General features: G+C 39.6%; 2 protein-coding genes, 3 long non-coding RNA genes and 1 other non-coding gene across 6 annotated transcripts; 5 read left to right on the top strand and 1 right to left on the bottom strand.

Moving 5' to 3' along the window:
- The first annotated feature begins 586 nt into the window (after nt 1-586).
- LOC110935076 lies at nt 587-1834 on the top strand. The gene is made up of 3 exons (XR_004890634.1): nt 587-736; nt 1277-1330; nt 1633-1834. It is a non-coding gene; the product is annotated as an uncharacterized LOC110935076 (long non-coding RNA).
- A 2950-nt stretch (nt 1835-4784) lies between these two features.
- LOC118491155 lies at nt 4785-5957 on the top strand. The gene is made up of 2 exons (XR_004890633.1): nt 4785-4823; nt 5779-5957. It is a non-coding gene; the product is annotated as an uncharacterized LOC118491155 (long non-coding RNA).
- A 436-nt stretch (nt 5958-6393) lies between these two features.
- LOC110933917 lies at nt 6394-7940 on the top strand. The gene is made up of 3 exons (XM_022177116.1): nt 6394-6990; nt 7054-7516; nt 7879-7940. The coding sequence occupies exons 1-3, from the start codon at nt 6394-6396 to the stop codon at nt 7938-7940; spliced, it is 1122 nt and encodes a 373-aa protein (XP_022032808.1).
- A 2257-nt stretch (nt 7941-10197) lies between these two features.
- Nucleotides 10198-10821, top strand: LOC110933918. The gene has a single exon (XM_022177117.1). The coding sequence runs from the start codon at nt 10198-10200 to the stop codon at nt 10819-10821; it is 624 nt and encodes a 207-aa protein (XP_022032809.1).
- A 306-nt stretch (nt 10822-11127) lies between these two features.
- On the top strand, nt 11128-12953 carry LOC110935075. Its single transcript, XR_002588845.2, has 3 exons — nt 11128-11240; nt 11753-11819; nt 12775-12953. It is a non-coding gene; the product is annotated as an uncharacterized LOC110935075 (long non-coding RNA).
- Nucleotides 12954-17668: 4715 nt separating this feature from the next.
- Nucleotides 17669-17775, bottom strand: LOC118491766. Its single transcript, XR_004892211.1, has one exon. It is a non-coding gene; the product is annotated as a small nucleolar RNA R71 (small nucleolar RNA).
- Between the last annotated feature and the right edge of the window lie 6817 nt (nt 17776-24592).

Below are 24592 nucleotides of genomic sequence, written 5' to 3'. Positions count from 1 at the left end.
CGCTACATAGGACCTTTCAAGATTGTAGCCCGGGTTGGGGAGGTAGCATATCGGTTGGAATTACCACCAACTTTAGATGGAATACATGACACATTCCATGTGTCACAATTGAGAAAGTGCTTGGCGGATGAGACGACATACGTGCCCCTCGACGATATCGAATTGGACGAAAGATTGAATTATATTGAAAGGTCGATAGCCATCAAGGATTCCAAGGTAACGCACCTTCGGAATAAAGCTATAAAGCAAGTCTTGGTGCAATGGCAACATCGAAAGGGATCGGATCTGACATGGGAATTGGAAGATGAAATGAGGGAGCACTACCCGACATTATTTGGTATGTATTAAGGTTTCGGGGACGAAACCTCTTTTAAGGGGGGTAGACTTGTAACACCCCAAAATGCGCAATTTATTTATGCTATCTTAAATGTCTAATATTGTAATATTAACTAAGTTAAAAGAATGTGGTAATAGTTCAACAAGAATGAAAATTTATGTGTTAATTGTCAACCATTAGAATTAGAGGGGCTAAACTTGTATAAAGTAATGAAAGTTTGCAATTAAATAAAATAAAACACAAAACACACCTCCTGGTGTGTTCTGTGGATCGACCAAAGAAGGGAACCAAGGAGAAAAACCCTAAGTTCTACAAATCTGCAAGATTGAAAGGGAAATCAAGACCAAATAACATGCATGAACTCGATTCTCTAGCAATCTAAGCTTGTCCTACAAAGAGGTAAGTCGAAATTCTGAAATTGATGAATTATAGAATGAGGGTTTTGACCCAATCATGAATGCATGCAGAAATTTGTGTGTTTAAGAGTTAGGAAAATACAATAGAACAAGAATTATGTTTGATTCTAGATAGTTGGGTGATTTTTAGCAAAAACCCACTTGAACTAGGGTGATGATGAAGAACATGAATGAAATTACATGCTAATTATTGTAATAGTAAGTATGAGAGTTATTATTGATAGATTAGTAATAGTTAGAAACTGATTTGGAATGATTATTGTGGGAAATTTGATTGTTTTAATGATCTAAGAATGAACTAGTAGAATCATGCTTTGAACACTTGTACCCTATGCTTTATTCATGTTATGCACACCAAGTGTTTGACAAAATGCCACAATAAAGATGTTAGTCTTGTATGTCATAAACCTTATGTGAATTGAATGTGTTTAAGAAGTATGAGCCAAATTGTGTATAGTTTTATCAATTGATGTGTGTAATTGAGTATGAAACATAAATTAAAAGAATGAATGGTTATATGTAGGTGTTAAGGAAGAAAGTTCGATTCAAGTGAAGCAACAAGGGAATCAAGACCGAGGTACGCTACTTGTACAATTTTAGCTTTCGTTATAGATATGTGTTGATCAAATAATGTATTAATTCGAATCAAATAGGGAGAAAATGTTTGTTTGGACCCTTCTTAGGAATGGGTCGAATAATGCTATTGTAAATCTAGAAGGAATGGTAAGAAGTTCCGTTGGAATATATTACCGTGCAAGAATGAAAGAATGAAGTAAAGCGTAAGTTGTAAATGTCACATTGGTTACAATCCGTAAGTTGATTCTTGAGTTAGAGAAAGTAATTTTGTTCTAATGAGTTTTTGATGTTGTGGTCATGTAGGTAAATCTCATGTCTAGCTATCAAGCTCCGCCCCGGTTCGAACACACCTCAAGCCCGTCAAGCGTTCCGCATTTTGCAAAAGTCAATGTTAAACATTTTGTTAATATGTTTTCGTCTAGTAGTTAAACCTAGTTTTATTATGATTGTCTTTTGAAGAACTTGTCGTAAGTACGTACATAAACTTGATGGTTTGCAAGTAAAATATGATATGTTTTGACGTGTATATTGTGCCTTTCAAATGATTTTGGATTATGTAAAACAGGGGACCGCTCGTTTTTTTTTTCAAACGGGTCATGCCCAAATTTTGTTAGAAAAGTATGTTGTGATTTAATAAATTCAAAGGAAAAATTATGGATGTTACAAGTTGGTATCAGAGCGTAGGTTTGAGGGATTCAAGCATTAAATGCTTGAACTCAAACCGGAAGCTCATGTGAAGCGTGTGTTCGATCCGCGGCGCGAAGCAAGTAAGTACCTTTAAGGTTGATTTTGCATTATGAATGAGTTAGCTAAGGAATGATAGGAAAAATCATTATGGGGTGGATGGAACCCTTGTAGACTCCGACCGATCAACCACAGAAGCATGCAGAGGGGTGGATGGAAGCTCTTCATTTACCACAGATTGCAGTTCTGTGGGAATAGGAGAAACAGGAACCTATGGGAAAGCAACAAAAGTTTAAAAATGTTTTTAGCGCATATAAAGGAAACATGAAAGGGCAACACTTACCACCAGATTCTGAAATAAAAGAGTCAAGATTCCCTTTTCTGGTAATTTTCTTCTTCTGAACCTTCTTAGGAGGTTGACCCTCCGTATCAGTATCAGCTTGTTTCCTTTTACCAGTTTTCCTGTGCACCAAGTGTTCGGGACTAGAATCCAAGTCGATAGGATCACTTGGATTAGATGGGGGAATATCGGTAGGATCCCTTGGTTCAGGTTTCGGCTCTCGTACAGTTACTGCAGAGGTAAGACCCTCCAAAGAATCAGAAACCACCACATAATCACACCTGGAGTCAGAGGAACGGCGCATACCTTTCTTCTCTCCAACATTCTTTGTCTTCAAAATATGGGCTTTTTCAGCGCCACTTTTCTTCGGTGCAGGAATAGAAGATACCGCACGTTTCTTCTTCTCAGGACCTACGCCCAAATTCAACAACTCACCTACAAAAGTGCACATAAAAATTTACCCACAAAGCGCAAAAAGGTAAAACAAAAACAGATATAGCTTACCAGCACCAGCGGTTGGTTGGGCAGACAGATCCGCATCCCGCGGACGAGCAAAGTTTCCTACAATACAGTGGTACCAAAGTTCCTCGTCAGGTTTCTTCTTAATGGTACCCATTCTTCCGCCTTCCCTCTTAAAGGAAACAACATATAAAGAAACAACTGCAAGGATAAAATACCAAGTTAAAAAAAATCAGAAAGAATCTTCCTCCAGAATATATCCCCTCATTTTTCGTAACAAAAAGCATTTCCCTCTCAAAAGTCCAGTGCTCCACTTACTTGCATAAGTACAACACTAGACTGGGGGGACTTGAAGGGGTAAGGTCCCAAAAACTCCATAAAAGGCGCTGAGAACCATACCAAAACCTTACTGATCAAACCTTATACCTTGCGCGGCCGCGCACTGGTCTTACAAACAGAGATCTAAAGAACAGTCAAACTGTCAACACTTGCGCGCCCAAAGGAAATCATAAACCTTTGTGCTTTCTCTCATAAACAAAGGATGAAAATCCTGAGATAAATACTCCCGCCTTTATATCTAGACTTGGATATTATTTACCCAGGCTTGGGAATTATTTATCTACCTGTCTCCACACGATAAGGTGTCACACCAGATTACAGCAGTAATCTTCTAGAAGGAATACAGTCGTGCATCACCAAGACGGTTACAACCGACTGGACACGTGTCACCATCTCATGCATCCCTGAAATCACAACGGAAGCATGTAAAAGGAGAGTAATTCCCACTTGATCACTTTACACGTGGCAGATCCCCAGCCTTTGATCTAAGTCATAATCCGTGTGCTCTCACGTCAGATCGGAAAGCTTAACGGAAGGAAATGTAACCGCTTACGGGGTTAGCATCTTACGTTAACTTTTCACTAACAGGTTTTCCCGCCCAAATGACTTCCGGCTATAAATAAGAGATGAAACCCAGGTATGAAACAAGTTACTCACACTTACTAAATACATCTTCTTCTTCACTACCAATACTTATTCTCACACCGGAGTCGGGTGTAACATCCCGAAATTTTAAAACTATATACTAGAATTATAAAATACATAATAAACAAGAATAAACTAACTAGGATAAATAACCTAGTTAGTTAAGAATCTTGTAGTAACATTTGAATGAGTTAAAAGGCCAAAAATATAAACTAGATAAGAGTGGAGGGACTAAAATTGTTAAAATAGAAACTCTAATTATTAAAGTAGTAAGAAATCAAACCAAACACCTCAAAACTGAGGTTCTGGTCGATCAACAACAGAGAGGGGCGACACCCACACCTCCAAAACCCTAACATCAACAAAAACTCTAAATTGAAGGCTCAAATCATGTTGTAATCAAAATCTGAACATAGAATTGTGATCTCCTCGTCAAGAAGGTCATAAGGTATGTCAAATTAGGTTATTTTGATACAAATCAAATTCTTACATGAGATTGAAATCGAAGGTTGAGCTTGATTATGTGTTGTAAAACATGAAATTGGAAGTAATGTGAAGTCTAGGGACAAACCCTAGATGATTCTTGTTAAAAAAATCTTGCATGTTAGTTGTAGAAATCAAAATCACTATAATGGGTGATTAGTAAGTTAGTAGAACTTGATAAACACTAGGATTAAGACTCTTGTTCTAGTGAAAATTGAAATTGTGAGATAATCTCTGAAATTGTTGATGTTAAAATATGTGTATAATGTCTAATTGATGTTAAATTGAGTGATAAATTCAAGTTATGAACTTGGTTTAGATCATGTAAAAATCTGACCCGCAAGGTGTTTGATAAAACGCCTAAATGAGGATTAAAATGTTAAAGATTGCTAAAAACGCAGATTTACATATGTAATGAATGAATGCGTTAAAGCTTATGAAAAAGAGTTCTAATCTTTTATGAATTGGACTCTTTAGGCAAGGAATCCGGGGCGTCAAGTGGACACGCCGGAGGTGATACCCGCGGAAAAGGTGTGCTTTGAAGGTACGTGACTTAGTCCCGTTAACTTATGCTTAAATGCTTTGGTTTGATATGTAATTGATGTTGTAGTGTAAAGGATGCGTTTGATGCGTCGTTTAAGTGACGAAGTACACTCGACTATCAAACGGGTCAAAATAAGGACTTAGAATTTAGTTTGGCATGTCAACAAAGTGATAGTTTTCACTAATTAGCCAAACGGGTCAAAAGATGCTTTTATAAAAGAATTATGAGAATAGGGACTTGAAAGTCTCATATTTCGTTAAGTGGTGGATTGTACCACGTTATTAAATTGGTTAAATAAATTTTAAGACTAAGAACCCGGGATATCGGGTCAAACAATAGAAGCTCTATGAAAGTGTCGTTTGAAACGGAATGCTTGAATTCCGAAGAAACAAGTAAATAATCCTACGGGAATGCAAAGCCATGGAATGGCACAAATACATCAAATAGATGAGCCCGGGAATTTGGGTAATTACGTCAAAAAGGTTTTAAGAATGGGGATGAGGTGCTATGCATCTTCACTAATGGGTTGGATAGTTGAGACAAGGAAATTGTGAACCGATTGTCGGAATCTTGGTTTCCATGACATAAAAATTACATGGTTGAGTCCGTAATTTCATTACGGACTCATAGTAAAAAGAATCGGCTAAAACAGACAAGCGAGTAAAAAGATATGAACTTGTAAAGTTGAAAAATAGTTAAAGGGTAAATGTGCAGAGCCCACCGTAAATTACGGTCCCACCGTAATTTACGGTGGAGCTCAAACTGTTACGGTGAGATCCTCCTGAGTTACGGCAGAACCAAAAACATCCCAGCTTCACCGTAACTTACGGTGACACCGTAAGTTACGGTGGAACCCAGAAAAAAATTATGTTTTGTTTGTTAATTTTTGATGTCGGGGATTGTTTATATGTAACTTATTAAAGTCTAAACTAATGTTTTTAGTGTTTGACTTCAGGTATGAATGAGGTCCTCCCGGATGGCGATCAAGTGCATGTCAAGAACCGAACACATAACTCGAAGCTTCCGCACTAAACTTAATTTTGTCTAAACTTTAAACATGTCGTATTTTCTTTTGTTGACTATGTTTTAAATCCCTCGAACTAGTGATTAGTATACTAGCAGGGATTACTTTTATCTAGTTATGCAATATCTTGAATGTGGTTGGTATCATCACAAGTATGTATGGAATTAAACTCGAAAGGTTTTTTTTTTTTTTTTGTAAACTCTGATTTTATAAAGTTTCATGAAATATTTTGTTAAATTATGTTAAATTATTAAGGGTGTTACAAGTTGGTAATCAGAGCTTAAAGTTGTCAACAAAAGTGTTCGGTTCAAGCTTGATCGATCGTCCGGTAAGAATTAATTTATTATGTTAACAAAATTATGTCTTATATATGAATGAGAAGGAAATTAAAGTGCATGGGAAAAGTGTGTTAACACACTTAAACCCGGGAGGTGCACTAAATTTAAACAGTTAAAGCAAGTTGAGAACTTGACTAAACCAAAACAAAAGAAGCAATGTTATAAACGAAATGTTTAACGTTTAAATGTAAACATTTCAGTTTCAAAGATGACGGATAAAGGAAATGACGAAGCGGTGCCAAGAGTCACCGAACAAATGAGAGAAGTGATTGCTGAAGAGGTAGGAAAAGCAATCGAGAATAGTTTGTCGGGTTTCATTGATAAAATCCAAACCACGGTGTTATCAGTGGTGGATGAAAGGATAAAGAAATTGGAGGATAATGCAAGTTCAGCCAAGGAGAAATTGGTAGAGCGTAAGGGTTGCTCGTACAAAGAATTTATGGCATGCAAACCACCACTCTACAACGGAGAAGTGGATCCGATAGTGTGTCAAAGGTGGTTAAGTGATATAGAAGGGGTATTTGAGAGAACCCACTGTGACGCAAATGACTTCGTGGCGTATGGCACAGGTCAACTGAGAGGACAAGCAAAAGACTGGTGGGATAATAAGAAAAAGGAAATCGGTAGTGAAGAAGCGAAGGCGATGACATGGGATGAGTTTAAGGTACCCTTCCTTAAACATCACAGTCCCAAGGCGGTTATTAATCGAATCAAAGAGGAATTTATCCAGCTTAGGCAGAAGGGCGAGTCCATTGATAAAATCACGGGAACTTTTCTTGACAAATTAAGGTTTTGTGATGAATTGGTGACGACCGAAGAGCAGAAAGTGTATTATTATTATAATATGCTAAGCGCGGAGTATCGGGAGTTCATGACTCCCTCAAAATACGAAACCCTCACCGAAATCATCAACGCCGCTCGGGAAAGAGAGATAGAGTTGAAGAAACAAGTTGAGAGGGGTGAAAGAAGGGCGCAAGTGGTTAATCCAAGTCCTACTAAAAAGGCACGCGTAACCGACTCATCAAAGAAGCAAGAAGGAAAAAGTAACTCGCCAAGCTGTAAGGTATGTGGGAAAGGGCACAAGGGAGAGTGCCGGTTTAAGGACAAGCCGTGTCCTATATGCGGGAAGACAGGGCACACGGCTGTATTGTGCCCGGGGAAAGTTTCGGTATGCTACAAATGCTATCAGCCGGGTCACAAGAAATCCGAGTGTCCGGAATTGTCCGGAAAGAAGGAAGACAAGGGTGCGCACACTGAAGCACCAAAAGCAAAAGCTAGATCTTTCCAGCTAACGGCAGTGGAGGCGAAAACGGAGCCCGATGTGGTCTCAGGTATATTTGCCATAAATTCAATTCCTGCTCATGTGCTATTTGACACGGGTGCGAATAAGTCCTTTATTTCACATGGACTTATTCGACATCCTTCCTTTGTACTAACAAAATTACCTATGCCTTTAGAGGTAGAAATAGGTGACAACAAGAGTTTCCTTGTATGTGATATATGTCGAGATTGTAAGATAAGCATAGATGATGAGGAATACCCGATAGATTTAATTCCTATGTCCATGGGAGAGTTCCAAGTAGTGGTCGGAATGGATTGGCTATCCCGACATAATGCGAAAGTCATGTGTTTCCGCAAGGAAATAAAACTAAAATCTCCAAGTGGGAAATCGATTATTATACGTGGTGAGAAGGAAGGAAAACCGGTTATGTGCTCGATGATAAAAGCTTACAAGCTCATGAAGCACGGATGTAGAGCATTCATGATATACGCGAATGAACCAAACAAAGGATCGTTAAGGATTGAAGACGTGCCGGTAGTGCGCGAATACGCCGATGTGTTCCCGGAAGACCTACCGGGAATACCGCCGGAACGGGAGATAGAGTTCGGGATCGAATTGATTCCGGGCGCGAAACCCGTGGCCAAGGCACCGTATCGGCTTGCACCCTCTGAATTGCAAGAGTTAATGTCTCAAATTCAAGATCTCCTCGACAAAGGCTTTATTCGCCCGAGCGTGTCACCGTGGGGCGCGCCGGTGTTGTTTGTTAAGAAAAAGGATGGGAGTATGCGTATGTGCATCGATTACCGCGAGTTGAACAAACTCACGGTGAAAAATCGATATCCACTTCCAAGGATTGACGATTTATTCGATCAATTACAAGGTGCTAAATGGTTCTCCAAAATCGACCTTAGATCGGGGTACCACCAGTTGAGAGTCAAGGAGGAAGATATACCGAAGACGGCTTTCCGTACGCGATACGGACACTATGAATTCCTGGTGATGTCCTTTGGGTTAACAAATGCGCTCGCGGCCTTCATGGACCTCATGAACCGGGTCTGCAAGTCCATGTTAGATAAGTCGGTAATAGTGTTTATTGACGACATCTTAATATACTCAAAGGACGAAGCGGAACATGCAAGACATTTGTACGAAGTCTTGGAGACGCTCAGAAAAGAAAAGTTGTATGCAAAATTTTCAAAATGTGCCTTCTGGTTGCGAGAGGTGCAATTCCTCGGGCACGTCATCAATGCAAACGGGATATTAGTAGACCCGTCAAAAATAGAAGCCGTGGCGAAATGGAATCCACCGAGGAATCCTTCGGAAATCAGAAGCTTTTTGGGGCTTGCGGGTTATTATCGGAGGTTCATACAAGATTTCTCCAAAACTGCCATGCCACTTACCAAACTAACCCGCAAGGAGGAGAAATTTATGTGGGGCGAGGACCAAGAAAAGGCGTTCCAAACGCTTAAGGAAAAATTGACACAAGCACCGGTATTGTCATTACCGGATGGAACGGATGATATGATAGTTTACTCGGATGCCTCGCATTCGGGGCTTGGTTGCGTTCTGATGCAACGAGGCAAGGTTATAGCCTATGCCTCAAGGCAGTTGAAAACTCACGAAAAGAGATATCCTACTCATGACCTCGAGCTAGCGGCGGTGGTGTTCGCCTTGAAAATATGGAGGCATTATCTGTACGGGGTAAGGTTCACTATTTTTACCGACCACAAAAGCCTAAAGTATTTCTTCGATCAGAAGGAATTAAATATGAGGCAAAGGCGGTGGTTGGAGACGGTCAAAGATTTTGATTGTGACATACATTACCATCCCGGGAAGGCTAATGTAGTAGCGGACGCGTTAAGCCGAAAGACGGATTATGCGCCTATTCGAGTCCGATCGATGCAACTAATTGTGACATCGGGATTGCTCGACCAAATTCGAAAATCTCAAAGTGAAGCAATAAAAGAAGAGAATGTGAAAAAGGAAAGAATAGTAGGGCAGTTAAAAGACTTGGAGGACGGCAACCAAGGACTAAAAACTCGATTTGGGAGGATTTGGGTTCCCAATACATGTGGAGCCAAAGCACTTTTACTTGACGAAGCCCATAAATCTCGTTATTCGATACATCCGGGGGCGACCAAGATGTATAATGATTTAAAACAAAATTATTGGTGGCCCGGAATGAAAAGAGATATCGTGAAGTACGTGGAGAAGTGTTTGACTTGTTTACAAGTCAAGGCAGAGCATCAAAAACCATACGGTAAGCTGCAACCATTAGACATTCCAGTTTGGAAGTGGGAACAAATTACGATGGACCTGCTGACTAAACTTCCAAAAACCAGCCGTGGTTTTGACGCCATATGGGTAGTTGTGGATCGATTGACAAAAAGTGCACATTTCATTCCGATTCGGGAGACTTATACATCAGAAAAGATGTCCGAAGTGTATACCAATGAGATTGTGACGCGTCACGGAGTACCGATATCCATAGTGTCTGACAGAGATACCCGGTTTACGTCTGATTTCTGGCGTGGTTTCCAAGAGCAAATGGGAACCAAGCTGTTTATTAGCACTGCTTACCATCCCCAAACGGATGGGCAAAGTGAGAGAACAATCCAAACGTTGGAAGATATGTTGCGCGCTTGCATTATCGACTTTGGGGGCAGTTGGGATGTCCATTTACCCTTAGTCGAATTCTCATATAACAACATTTATCACGCGAGTATTAAAATGGCTCCATACGAGATGTTATATGGTAGAAAGTGCCGAACCCCGGTTTGTTGGGGAGAAGTTGGCCCACGGGGGTTAGCTCAGATTGATATAATCCGAGCTACAAATTGTAAGATCGACTTGATCCGCACACACTTAAAAGCAGCTCAGGATCGACAAAAATCCTATGCGGATAAACGAATGAGGCCAATAGAATTTCAGGTGGGCGATAAGGTAATGTTGAAAGTATCGCCGTGGAAGGGGATAATTCGATTTAGAAAAAGAGGAAAGTTGAGCCCAAGATTTATCGGGCCATTCGAAATCGTGGAACGGGTTGGAAAGGTAGCATACCGTCTCGAGCTACCTGAAGAGTTGAGTGGGGTACACAGCACATTCCACGTGTCACATCTTCGTAAATGTTTAGCGGACGAAACTGCTCGTGTCCACTACAACGATATCGAGGTGGATAACAGCCTTAACTACGCGGTAAGGCCAATTGCAATCCTAGATCGTAAAGTGAAAAGTTTGAGAAACAAAAGGATCAACCAAGTGAAGGTTAAATGGGAACACCGGAAGGGTGCGGATACTACGTGGGAGTCCGAAGAAGAAATGCAACGGCTCTACCCTACGCTATTCGGTACGTAATTCGGTTTCGGGGACGAAACCCTCTTTAAGGGGGGTGGACTTGTAACATCCCGAAATTTTAAAACTATATACTAGAATTATAAAATACATAATAAACAAGAATAAACTAACTAGGATAAATAACCTAGTTAGTTAAGAATCTTGTAGTAACATTTGAATGAGTTAAAAGGCCAAAAATATAAACTAGATAAGAGTGGAGGGACTAAAATTGTTAAAATAGAAACTCTAATTATTAAAGTAGTAAGAAATCAAACCAAACACCTCAAAACTGAGGTTCTGGTCGATCAACAACAGAGAGGGGCGACACCCACACCTACAAAACCCTAACATCAACAAAAACTCTAAATTGAAGGCTCAAATCATGTTGTAATCAAAATCTGAACATAGAATTGTGATCTCCTCGTCAAGAAGGTCATAAGGTATGTCAAATTAGGTTATTTTGATACAAATCAAATTCTTACATGAGATTGAAATCGAAGGTTGAGCTTGATTATGTGTTGTAAAACATGAAATTGGAAGTAATGTGAAGTCTAGGGACAAACCCTAGATGATTCTTGTTAAAAAAATCTTGCATGTTAGTTGTAGAAATCAAAATCACTATAATGGGTGATTAGTAAGTTAGTAGAACTTGATAAACACTAGGATTAAGACTCTTGTTCTAGTGAAAATTGAAATTGTGAGATAATCTCTGAAATTGTTGATGTTAAAATATGTGTATAATGTCTAATTGATGTTAAATTGAGTGATAAATTCAAGTTATGAACTTGGTTTAGATCATGTAAAAATCTGACCCGCAAGGTGTTTGATAAAACGCCTAAATGAGGATTAAAATGTTAAAGATTGCTAAAAACGCAGATTTACATATGTAATGAATGAATGCGTTAAAGCTTATGAAAAAGAGTTCTAATCTTTTATGAATTGGACTCTTTAGGCAAGGAATCCGGGACGTCAAGTGGACACGCCGGAGGTGATACCCGCGGAAAAGGTGTGCTTTGAAGGTACGTGACTTAGTCCCGTTAACTTATGCTTAAATGCTTTGGTTTGATATGTAATTGATGTTGTAGTGTAAAGGATGTGTTTGATGCGTCGTTTAAGTGACGAAGTACACTCGACTATCAAACGGGTCAAAATAAGGACTTAGAATTTAGTTTGGCATGTCAACAAAGTGATAGTTTTCACTAATTAGCCAAACGGGTCAAAAGATGCTTTTATAAAAGAATTATGAGAATAGGGACTTGAAAGTCTCATATTTCGTTAAGTGGTGGATTGTACCACGTTATTAAATTGGTTAAATAAATTTTAAGACTAAGAACCCGGGATATCGGGTCAAACAATAGAAGCTCTATGAAAGTGTCGTTTGAAACGGAATGCTTGAATTCCGAAGAAACAAGTAAATAATCCTATGGGAATGCAAAGCCATGGAATGGCACAAATACATCAAATAGATGAGCCCGGGAATTTGGGTAATTACGTCAAAAAGGTTTTAAGAATGGGGATGAGGTGCTATGCATCTTCACTAATGGGTTGGATAGTTGAGACAAGGAAATTGTGAACCGATTGTCGGAATCTTGGTTTCCACGACATAAAAATTACATGGTTGAGTCCGTAATTTCATTACGGACTCATAGTAAAAAGAATCGGCTAAAACAGACAAGCGAGTAAAAAGATATGAACTTGTAAAGTTGAAAAATAGTTAAAGGGTAAATGTGCAGAGCCCACCGTAAATTACGGTCCCACCGTAATTTACGGTGGAGCTCAAACTGTTACGGTGAGATCCTCCTGAGTTACGGCAGAACCAAAAACATCCCAGCTTCACCGTAACTTACGGTGACACCGTAAGTTACGGTGGAACCCAAAAAAAAATTATGTTTTGTTTGTTAATTTTTGATGTCGGGGATTGTTTATATGTAACTTATTAAAGTCTAAACTAATGTTTTTAGTGTTTGACTTCAGGTATGAATGAGGTCCTCCCGGATGGCGATCAAGTGCATGTCAAGAACCGAACACATAACTCGAAGCTTCCGCACTAAACTTAATTTTGTCTAAACTTTAAACATGTCGTATTTTCTTTTGTTGACTATGTTTTAAATCCCTCGAACTAGTGATTAGTATACTAGCAGGGATTACTTTTATCTAGTTATGCAATATCTTGGATGTGGTTGGTATCATCACAAGTATGTATGGAATTAAACTCGAAAGGTTTTTTTTTTTTTTTTTTTTTTTTTTTTTTTGTAAACTCTGATTTTATAAAGTTTCATGAAATATTTTGTTAAATTATGTTAAATTATTAAGGGTGTTACATCGGGTCAAGGAGAGAACCCCCTTCTCCCCTTGACGAGGCTAACGGTGTTCTTTTTTGCAGAGTTATCGGAGAAGAAGGTCAATCGGACCTGAATCAGTCGAGTGAAAGCTAACCTTTTATGCGGATTCAAACCCCCTAGATATCTCGGTTCCGACCATATATCTCGTGTTTCTTCAATACAGATTTCGGACAGTTAAGATTTACCATTATGATTCCGAGTCATTAAAAAACATTCTTTTTCCGCGAAACAGTGGACTCGGGTTATGTGACTCGAAACCGGCTATGAATTTAATTAGGCTTTCAAAATTCCATTTTCCAGATTTCAATCCCAGAATTAATGGATACAAAAACAGAACTGATTAATCAACATATGCTCTGATACCACATGTTGATCAGTTCTTTTTAGACATAAAGGAAAACATGAAAACATACCTGATTGCAGCAGTACAGGCCAACAGAGAATCCAGATGGAGACACACCTATAAGTTTTGACATGATTGTCATCTTGGTCTGGTTCCTCCTTAGGGTGCAATCTAATGATGGTGATGATAAGAAACCGACAAGGGAATCGGTTATGGAGAGGGAGGCGAGATTGATGTTATGTGCTATTAGGGTTTGTGAAATTGTTTAACCCCTTAACCTCCACATTATTCTCCTTATATATACACCCAGGAGGAAACCCTGATTAGTTAATAAGGGTAATTAGGCCCATCAACAATTACCAACTAATTATTTAACAGGATTGTTATATATTTTGATCCATATAATGTAAATGATTATAATGGCTACTAGATTAAATATAGAATAAATATATTTAATCTTACAAAACTCAGTAGAGACCGGACTTTTAACATCTAAATCAATGGGGGTCGGACTCTTAACAAATCTAATATTTTACACTAAAAAATTTAAAATTTTCGGTAAGATTAAAACTACGAGCGAAAAATTAGTGAGAGCCGAAGCACCCGAGCCACAAGTAACCATTGCCATTACAGTTAACATGACGTGGAATGCATGTATAAACTAGTATAAGTGTGTTAGGATTAGGAATAGGTTTTGTGAAATTAAATAATTATAATATTAAATTTAAGAACTAATCTAAGACAAACACACTTCGATGATCACTAAGTAAATCCGTTGGTAAACCGTGGATAAATTCATTACTCATGTCATGTTTTTTGAAATTGTATCACAGATGAATTACTAACAAGAGATAGGTCCGCCCCTGATTTTTGGGTTAACGTAATTCGTAATTGTCGTCCTTGAACCATATGTTTACAAACAACCTAGTGGTCTAGTTGTATGGTGCTTATTCCATAAAATTGTGTGTGTTCAAATCTCTACATGAAATGTTAGGCATTTAGGTTTAAAAAATGTTTAATGAGACAAGAAAGATGATTATAACTATTCAATCAAAGGTTATTAAGTTATTATTTGGATATATATCGGTTAAAAACAAACAAATAAAAAGGTAGACTTTCTTTTCAAAAGCAGAATATCATTACTAAAAGATAACTACAACAATAATAAAGAAAGGTAAAAATAAAGTTGTATTGTTAATGTGTAATTTATACTCCCACCTGCTGGATGTTTGGTATTGTTGTGTTGCAATCAAATATACTTTCCAAATTAAATATAAATATAAAGATTATAATAAAGACGTAGAGAAAAGATCAAATAGAAAGTTAATTTTCGCTAGAAAGGATAGGAAGCCATAGGATTATGACATGTGGCAAATTATAAAATAAAGAGAAAGGGTATTTTAGTCAATCTCATCATTTCTTCTTCCTTCTTCTCCCCAGTTACTTCAAAACCCACCATTTTCAAAACCCACCATCTCCATCCTTTTCTTCACTTACTATCTCAATAATCACTACATTATAGTGTGATTTTCGTCATCAATCAATGATTCAACCACCCGATCAACGTGTTCTTCAGCTTTTTTCGAGGAAAACTGATGTGTGTAAAATGCAACATATAAATTACATCAATTGAGGCATAAAACTAACCCTTTTTAAGTACTAATGTTGGAAAAAGAGTGTTTTTATCTTCCTTTTGTATTTTCAGGATAAAATGAGCTCAAATTCACAAAAGAAGCAAAAAGACAGCTAAATCTAACATAAATACAAGAAAAGGAACAAAAGTGGATTGCCCAACCCCTCAACGGCATCTTCCCAAGCAGAAAAGAGAAGTCAGAAGACTGAACACGCCCCGTGCTCAGCCAGCACGGGGCCGTGCCCAAGAAGCAGCAGAAAAGACAAACCTATAGAAGCTTCTATTGCCCACCACGGGGCCGTGTCCAGTGAGCACGGGGGCGTGGTGAAAGTACAGCAGACGCATTAATTGTAATTGCGAATTACAATTAATGAAGGGAGAGAGTGTCAGACAGGCACGGGGGCGTGTCCAGCGGACACGGGGCCGTGCCCAGCCTTCTGTTCAGCCTATAAATAGGAGTGCTTGGTTTCATTTCAACTCATCCCTTGGCACACCACCTCTCTCACACTTCATCCACCACCCACCACCATCACAACACCATCATCCACCACCATCATCCATTGTCCATCATAGAGTGTGTGAGTCGTCTCGGGATCCAAGATTGATCGTAAGAGTTCTTGACAATCAAGGCCATGTTTGCCTAAGTCTCTTACATCACTTGGTGAAGACAAGTGTTTAGTATAATACTTTTTATTTTTAACCTTTTGCACTTTTTATTTGGTTTTGTATTAATGACTTTAATAACTAGTTGCTTATGTTGAAGGTGATCTTTCCTTATCGTTTGTCCGTGGTGTCTTGGCATTATTTTACTGTCTATATAAAATAAAAGATTTTCACCATTCATATCTCCACGGTCTATATGGAGGTATGTTGGCTACCTGGTCGGGGGTTAGGGGAACGGTTTGGTAAGGGTCTTGCCCTTGTTCAGCGTTTAGAGGTCTTGCAAGGGACCTGGGTCAAATTTAGTAGGATCTCCTTCAATGCCCATAGGTATTGGATGGCGGGGATCCAAACTCTTTGACCCCCTCATAAGTTAACTACTATTAATACTATAATCCGGCTATTTAGGACTGTATCCCTGCTGACTCAGACTACTTAGCCGAGGGTAACGTCACCGCCAAAAGCGGGGCCTACCATAATTTGCATTAATAACTTAATTCATTATCTTCCAATAATCCAACCCTTTTGGATTGTATCCTTGCTGACTCAAACTACTGGGTTGAGGGTAACGTCGCCTTCAAAAGAGGGGCCTACTACAATAACTAAGATAATCTCTTAAACAAGTGCAAAAGTCCGAAAATAATCAAAGGTTATACTAATACACGAGTCGGATCCAAGTGATTCATCTTGTCTATCTGTTTTTATTTTATTTTAATTTTCAGCATTTAGTTAGTTTTTATTTTCTTAGTTTAAAAATCTTTTATAACTTCTTTTTGATTTGATTAGACGTTGAGGATAAACTGGTACTAAAAGCTCTTGTGTCCTTGGACGACCTCGGTATCTTACCAACACTATACTACATCCACGATGGGTGCACTTGCCCATATGTGTGTTTAGTGTTAGTAAATATCGTGTTTTATAAATTTAAAACTTGGCTAAAAGTGTAAAAAGGGCTTAAATATACATCTAAATTATATCACACTTCACGCACATCAAGTTTTTGGCGCCGTTGCCGGGGACACAAGGATTTTAAGAAAGTTAGGAATCAACGGCCTAATCATATTTTTATCTTTCTTTTTATTTTTTTTAGGATTTTTCTTAGTTTTTCAGCTTCTGCAGAGCTCAGCACGGGCCGTGCCTGGTCGGACACGGGCCGTGCCCAGCATCGTTACTGGCAGTTTTTAGTTTTCCAAGTTACAGAAGGCTGACCACGGGGCCGTGTCGGTGCAACACGGGGTCGTGTCCAACTTTCCAGTAACTGGGATCTGGAAAACAATCACTGTAACTCCGACCACGGGCCGTGTTCGCTGAGCACGGGGCCGTGGTGACACCTTCTGACCAGCATTCTTTTCTGTTTTTATTGCAGGACTTGGAACCAGACGCCATCTTACATAGTGTATGAGCTCCAGTTCTAATAAGGACATAAAAGAACCTCTAGAAGAACCCGAACGCTTTCTCAGAAAAAGACTAAAAGCTAAAAACAAAGAGAAAGTTTCGGGGAATCCACCTCAAATGGCGGACCAACGTACCCTCATGGATTATCTACGACCCACCGTAGGTAACCTAGGCGCCGCTATCAATGCACCGAATGTTGAAGCCAATAACTTCGAACTTCGGCCGCATTTGATACAAATGCTCCAAAACTCCGCAACCTTCCATGGGCTTGCGGATGAGGATCCCCATTTACATATTACTAATTTCTTAGAAATATGTGATACCTTTCGGATCAATGGAGCATCAAATGACGCCATCCGCCTTCGAATGTTTTCTTTTTCACTAAAAGACCGAGCAAAAGCTTGGCTCAACGCCCTCCCAGCTGGATCGGTAAACACCTGGGATGAACTAGCCCAAAAATTTCTATATAAGTATTTCCCTCCCACTAAAACGGCTAAATTAATGACTGAAATTAATACATATTCACAAGAGGACGGGGAATCCTTATATGAAACTTGGGAAAGGTTCAAGGAACTATTACGCAAGTGTCCACATCATGGCCTTGCGATATGGCAACAAGTATCCACTTTCTATAATGGACGGTTGCCACACACAAGGCAGACACTTGACTCTTGCTCCGGGGGACTTTTAGGTAATCGCCGCCCGCATGAAATATATAACCAAATTGAGGAAATTGCTCAAACCAATTTTCAGTGGCACACCCCCCGAGGCAATAAATCTATTGCCCCGGGCGCCCATAAGGTTGATGAAAGCACTTCTTTACAAGCCCAAATCGAGGCCCTTTCTTCAAAAATAAAAAAATTAGAAATGACAAAAACAGTCTCGGTTATGGCTTGTGAAGGGTGTGGTGGGCCACATGAAAAATGGAGTTGTATGAAAGAAACGGACGATCAACAAGAGTCGGTAAGCTACATTGATAATAGACCTAGGCCGTCGGGTCCTCCAACGGGCACTTACAACCAAGGATGGCGAAGCCACCCAAACCTTGGTTGGAGGGAGCCCGACAATAGTAGTAACCAACAAACCCAACGAACAAACTTTCAACAACCAAGAAATGAGTCACAAAATTTCACTCAACAACAAGGTGGACGAGAAAGGCTTGAAGATACTGTATCTCGCCTCATCTCCGATACTAAAAAGAAAAACTCGGAAAGGTTTCTACAATTAGAGTCAAATTTTAGAAATCAACAAGCTAGTATTCAAAACATAGAAAAACAATTAAATCAACTAGCTCAAAATTTTTCCGAGAGACCACAAGGTGCATTACCAAGCAATACCGAAACAAACCCAAAAGCGCAAGTTCATCTAATCACGTTACGAAACCGCACCGTGGGGCCTGCGGAAGCGCCACCGCCGACAGAAGAAACTGTACCCCCGCCTCTGCAGGAGAAGAACTCCACTCCATCATCAGAGCCTACCAAGGCTCCTCGAGTTCCAAACCCCGGTAGGTTAATTCGTCTAAAGACCAATGAGCAATTCGCAAATTCGAAAGTCTATTAAAACAATTGCATGTCAATATTCCTTTTATTGATGTCCTAACCCAAATGCCCAAATACTCTAAGTTCATGAGGGACTTCCTCACTCATAAAAAGAAAATTGAAACTTTGCAATTAGTTAACTTAGGCGAAGAATGCTCTGCTCTCGTACTCAACAAACTTCCCCAAAAGAAAATCGATCCCGGAAGCTTCACGATTCCCTGCTCAATCAGGGATTCCCCCGTTCGTAATGCACTAGCCGATCTTGGGGCTAGCATCAACCTCATACCCTCATCAATGTTTAAAAGACTCGGCCTAGGAACAACGAGTCCTACAAAAATGAGCATACAACTTGCTGATCGATCCGTCAAATTCCCGCAAGGTGTCATCGAAAATGTCCTGGTAAAGGTAAGCAAATTCGTCTATCCTGCCGACTTTGTCATACTCGATATGGAGGAAGACACCGAGGTCCCCCTCATACTAGGGAGACCATTTCTTGCCACCGCACAAGCAGTGGTAGATATGAATGACGGAACACTCACCTTGAGGTACGGGGATGATGAAGTAAAATTCGGAGTTGGGAAGAGAATAGAAGACGACGACCCGGTCAACTACATGAAGGTTATTGATTCGAGTTTGGATGCTGCTCTCCGACGGTGTAACATGGGATGCCAAACATCCCACTCAGAAAATATATAACCTCACATTGGGTCTAGCCAAGGACCCTTATAAACGTGGCGCACCACGGAGGCATTCCGCAGAACTATCCTTAGTTTAGTTTAATCTTTTTAGTTTTAATTTGCAGGAATAAAACACACTCATGGTGGTAAAGGATGAAAAGGGGAACGAGAAACATGACCCCATGCACAAGAACAAGGCAACCCGACACAAATTTCTCCATTACAGAAAGTTCAACACGGGCCGTGTCCAACCAACACGGCCCCGTGCTGAACCCCTGCAGAAAAATGCCCAGTTCAGGTAACTGGACACGGGCCGTGTTCACCAGACACGCCCCCGTGTCCAGGCTTCTGTCTCTTTTCTTTAATTTTTGTTACTGGCACCTGAACACGGGGCCGTGTCCGGTCCCCACGGGGCCGTGTCCAGACTGCCAGTAACATAAATCTTTGCTTTTTAACACCACATTACACATCCAATCAACCTAAAAATTTATTTTTGGGACACATTGAGGACAATGTGTAATTTAAGTGTGTGGGGGGGGGGGAAGCTAAAACTTTGAAATTTTGCAAGTCCTATTAACAAGCCTTACACAAAACTCTATTGGAACCGCTAATCACCCCAAATTTTTTTCAAAAACTTTTCGTTTTTTTACTTGTCTTGGTTTAATTTGGGAATAACAAGTTCTAAAAGGGTTATATTTTTACAAATTTACAACCGATAGCGTCGTGATAAAAAGAACCAACATAAGAAAACTATGAAACGGCATGACAAGCTTAGTTAAAATTCGACTATATATACTTGATCACATAAAAACCCATTCCCACAAAAGTGAGTTTTGAGCCTTTATTGAGCATACAAATTTACATCTTTAGACTAAATGCTCATTTTTCGTTTCTTGTGTGAATAGCCGCTTGGTTCTTACGACTCTAGAACTTGCCACGACGATTCATTCCCGGTCCTTACCAACTTAAACCCAAGTAAGTAAATGATGGAGGCATTAGGACTAACCATTTTTCTTTCTACACCATTATTTTGCAATTTTTTTTACCACCTACCCAAAATCCCCCTAGTTAACCCCTTTGAGCCTAAACCTTTCATTTCTTTACCCTAAAACCTTTTCACCCACCAAAAACCCTTTTTATTTTCACCCTTTATTTTAGTAACAAGCTCGGTTTTTCGTGTGACTAAAAAAAAAAAAATGATGAAGTTAGAAATAAACAAACAAAGCTATTTAAAAGCTTTTTTGGAGAAATACTTCGAAATAAAAAGTCACTAAAACAAAGTGTTTTACGAAAACCGACGCTTTTTACGCTTTTCGCCATTTTTCTACTAACCCATTCACCCACCTTTAGCCCAAGCCTATACCCAAAAAGTCCTCTTGATATTTACAAAGGTAACAAGTTAAAAAGGAGGAGGACTGATTGCTTGGCAAACTTATGGTAGGAATAAGTTCCACGCCGCTCTCGAGTGATTCACTAAAAATACACCTTCGGCCGAGTTTGAGTGATTTCTCCCGTGAGGTATGTGAACTTGTATATAAATGGAATTTTAAAAAAATGCATGTTATGCCCAAATTAGTAATTTCTCCTATGAAACGTTCTAAACAAATCATAACGAATAGGATTGTAAATAAATAAAAATAAAACCCAAAAAGATCTTGGATTCCCGACACTCTATGACAAGCCAAAAACCTTCTCTTCTACCCATTCCATTTGGGAGTGTGAGCCACATATTAAAGAGTTTTGCTTGAGGACAAGCAAAAGTTCAAGTGTGGGGGTATTTGATGTGTGTAAAATGCAACATATAAATTACATCAATTGAGGCATAAAACTAACCCTATTTAAGTACTAATGTTGGAAAAAGAGTGTTTTTGTCTTCCTTTTGTATTTTCAGGATAAAATGAGCTCAAACTCACAAAAGAAGCAAAAAGACAGCTAAATCTAACATAAATACAAGAAAAGGAACAAAAGTGGATTGCCCGACCCCTCAACGGCATCTTCCCAAGCAGAAAAGAGAAGTCAGAAGACTGAACACGCTCCGTGCTCAGCCAGCACGGGGCCGTGCCCAAGAAGCAGCAGAAAAGACAAACCTATAGAAGCTTCTATTGCCCACCACGGGGCCGTGTCCAGTGAGCACGGGGGCGTGGCGAAAGTACAGCAGACGCATTAATTGTAATTGCGAATTACAATTAATGAAGGGAGAGAGTGTCAGACAGGCACGGGGGCGTGTCCAGTGGACACGGGGCCGTGCCCAGCCTTCTGTTCAGCCTATAAATAGGAGTGCTTGGTTTCATTTCAACTCATCCCTTGGCACACCACCTCTCTCACACTTCATCCACCACCCACCACCATCACAACACCATCATTTAGGTGTCTTGGCATTATTTTACTGTCTATATAAAATAAAAGATTTTCACCATTCATATCTCCACGGTCTATATGGAGGTATGTTGGCTACCTGGTCGGGGGTTAAGGGAACGGTTTGGTAAGGGTCTTGCCCTTGTTCAGCGTTTAGAGGTCCTGCAAGGGACCTGGGTCAAATTTAGTAGGATCTCCTTCAATGCCCATAGGTATTGGATGGCGGGGATCCAAACTCTTTGACCCCCTCATAAGTTAACTACTATTAATACTATAATCCGGCTATTTAGGACTGTATCCCTGCTGACTCAGACTACTTAGCCGAGGGTAACGTCACCGCCAAAAGCGGGGCCTACCATAATTTGCATTAATAACTTAATTCATTATCTTCCAATAATCCAACCCTTTGGATTGTATCCTTGTTGACTCAAACTACTGGGTTGAGGGTAACGTCGCCTTCAAAAGAGGGGCCTACTACAATAACTAAGATAATCTCTTAAACAAGTGCAAAAGTGCGAAAATAATCAAAGGTTATACTAATACACGAGTCGGATCCAAGTGATTCATCTTGTTTATCTGTTTTTATTTTATTTTAATTTTCAGCATTTAGTTAGTTTTTATTTTCTTAGTTTAAAAATCTTTTATAACTTCTTTTTGATTTGATTAGACATTGAGGATAAACCGGTACTAAAAGCTCTTGTGTCCTTGGACGACCTCGGTATCTTACCAACACTATACTACATCCACGATGGGTGCACTTGCCCATATGTGTATTTAGTGTTAGTAAATATCGTGTTTTATAAATTTAGAACTTGGCTAAAAGTGTAAAAAGGGCTTAAATATACATCTAAATTATATCACACTTCACGCACATCAAAAACCCAGTTTAATTTCATTCAAAATCTCGTTTTTTCTGATGATTTTGAAGATAATCACTTGATTTGTTCGATTCAATCGCTGATAAGTGTTTCTATCATTCAAATTTCGTCAATTGATGAAGAACCTGGCTTCGATCCATGTAAGAAATTCTTTAATTTCATTTTCACGATCTGGGTTTTTATTTAGTCATTGCGTTTTACGATCTTGGCGGGAGTCCGGGGGCGCCAGCCCCTGGTAGCGGGGTCCCAGGGACGGCAGCCCCTGGCGGGGTCCAAGGGGCAGAGCCCCTGGCTGGGGTTGAGAGTTTTATGTGCCCATTGCATTTTAGAAATAAGAGAGTTCACAAACAGTTTTATGTGCCCATTGCGTTTTAGACAATTCAGACAGTTCACAGACAATTCAAAAACAGTTCACAAACAGTTTTATGTGCCCATTGCGTTTTAGAAATAAGAGAGTTTTATGTGTTTTCTGGTGTGACACTCTAGGTTTTCCCGAGCAACCTTCTTGTATTAGCCTTTGGTGTACTTATGTTATTAAATGAAAGTTCGTGAATTATCTTGACGAGTTATGTGATCCTTGTATTAAGTATTTGAATTATATATATATATATATATATATATATGTATGTGTATAATAGTGAACCGAGACCACGACTCGAGACCACCCGGTCTCGAGTGAACAGTAAACGGTTGGGCCGGATTGGGCCACACACCCGAGAAGCCCACTCGGAATCCACTTAGGGTGCACCATCGAGTATAAAACCCAAAAACCCTCACACTCCCCCTCTACACTCTCTCTTTCACTTCATCCTCTCTCTAGAAAACCTTAAACCCCAACAATCAAGCATCACCTCTCCTCTCCTTTCTCTCGGACCAAACCGGTGACAACACTAGAACTCTCGGCTCAAGCTTGGAATCATTCGGAAGTCCGCTCATCGACCCTTGTACCCTCACACTTAGAGTATCTAGCCGGTTAGTACCTCTTTTAGTTTTTATTGACAAAATACATGAAAAATTGTTATTTACATGTGATGAAGGTGTTTGCTTGATGATATAAGTATTATGTTTTGCTTGATTTAAGTGATGAAAATGTTCCTTCATGATGATATGTGAACGGTTTGGTAGGAGCATGATAATAAAGTGGGGTGTTAAAGTTGTTAGTGAGGTTTGATGCATGACTAGGGTGTTATATGATGCACACATGATTTATGATTTAGTAATGGTATATAATTGCTGAAAATGCTTTCAAAGTTGTAAGGATAACATGTTTCGGGTCGGTTTTGAATGATGATGCATGATAAATAATTTGAATATGTGATGAACCATATGAATATGAGTTGAAGGTGCCTTGAAGATTTGAAAAATTTGTTGTTTGATCCATTTTGGTTAATTGTTAGACAAAGAAACATGTTTGTGAAACCTTATTGGATAGTACATAATGGCATGAAATCAGAATTCTGTTGGATAGTACAATGCGGGTAGACACACCAGAATCAGCAGGCAAATGAGTCGAGATCTCTGGTTTCGACTCGAGACCATGGAGCTACAACTCGAGACCGCAACGGTTGCGACTCGAGACCCAGACCAAGCAACTCAAAAACGGACTTCAGGGACTCGAGACCACATCGTGACAATTCGAGACGGGACTCGAGACCTCTGAGGTTGCGAGTCATGCCTGCACCACTCGAGACCAACCATTACAAGTCGAGACCTCCTGGTTGCGACTCGAGACCGCATGTTCTCGAGTTGAGACCACCTTGTCTCGACTGGGCTGCTTACTTGAGTTATTGGGCCACAACGTGATTTGTTTGGGCTGCCTGTTTAACTGAACTATGTGTTAGTTGTTACTGTTGACTGATCCGATAGTAGAGCAGGCCCAATAACTCAACATGTAACTGTATGCATGCTATGTGTTAGATTATGTGTAAAATATACGTGACATTCTCTGTACCCAAACCTGACCTATACTGG

The sequence above is a fragment of the Helianthus annuus genome, chromosome 4 (assembly GCF_002127325.2).
Source record: "Helianthus annuus cultivar XRQ/B chromosome 4, HanXRQr2.0-SUNRISE, whole genome shotgun sequence".
Classification (NCBI taxonomy): domain Eukaryota; kingdom Viridiplantae; phylum Streptophyta; class Magnoliopsida; order Asterales; family Asteraceae; genus Helianthus; species Helianthus annuus.
This window is presented reverse-complemented; position numbering and strand designations above follow the sequence as displayed.

Bases quoted from the DNA above. Each gene is read 5' to 3' on its own strand.
- LOC110933917 (XM_022177116.1), top strand. From the start codon at position 6,394: ATGACGGATAAAGGAAATGACGAAGCGGTGCCAAGAGTCACCGAACAA. The intron at 6,991-7,053 runs GTGACGACCGAA...GAGTATCGGGAG, and splicing joins TAAGGTTTTGTGATGAATTG to TTCATGACTCCCTCAAAATA. The intron at 7,517-7,878 runs GTATATTTGCCA...CGTGGTGAGAAG, and splicing joins GGAGCCCGATGTGGTCTCAG to GAAGGAAAACCGGTTATGTG.
- LOC110933918 (XM_022177117.1), top strand. From the start codon at position 10,198: ATGGCTCCATACGAGATGTTATATGGTAGAAAGTGCCGAACCCCGGTT.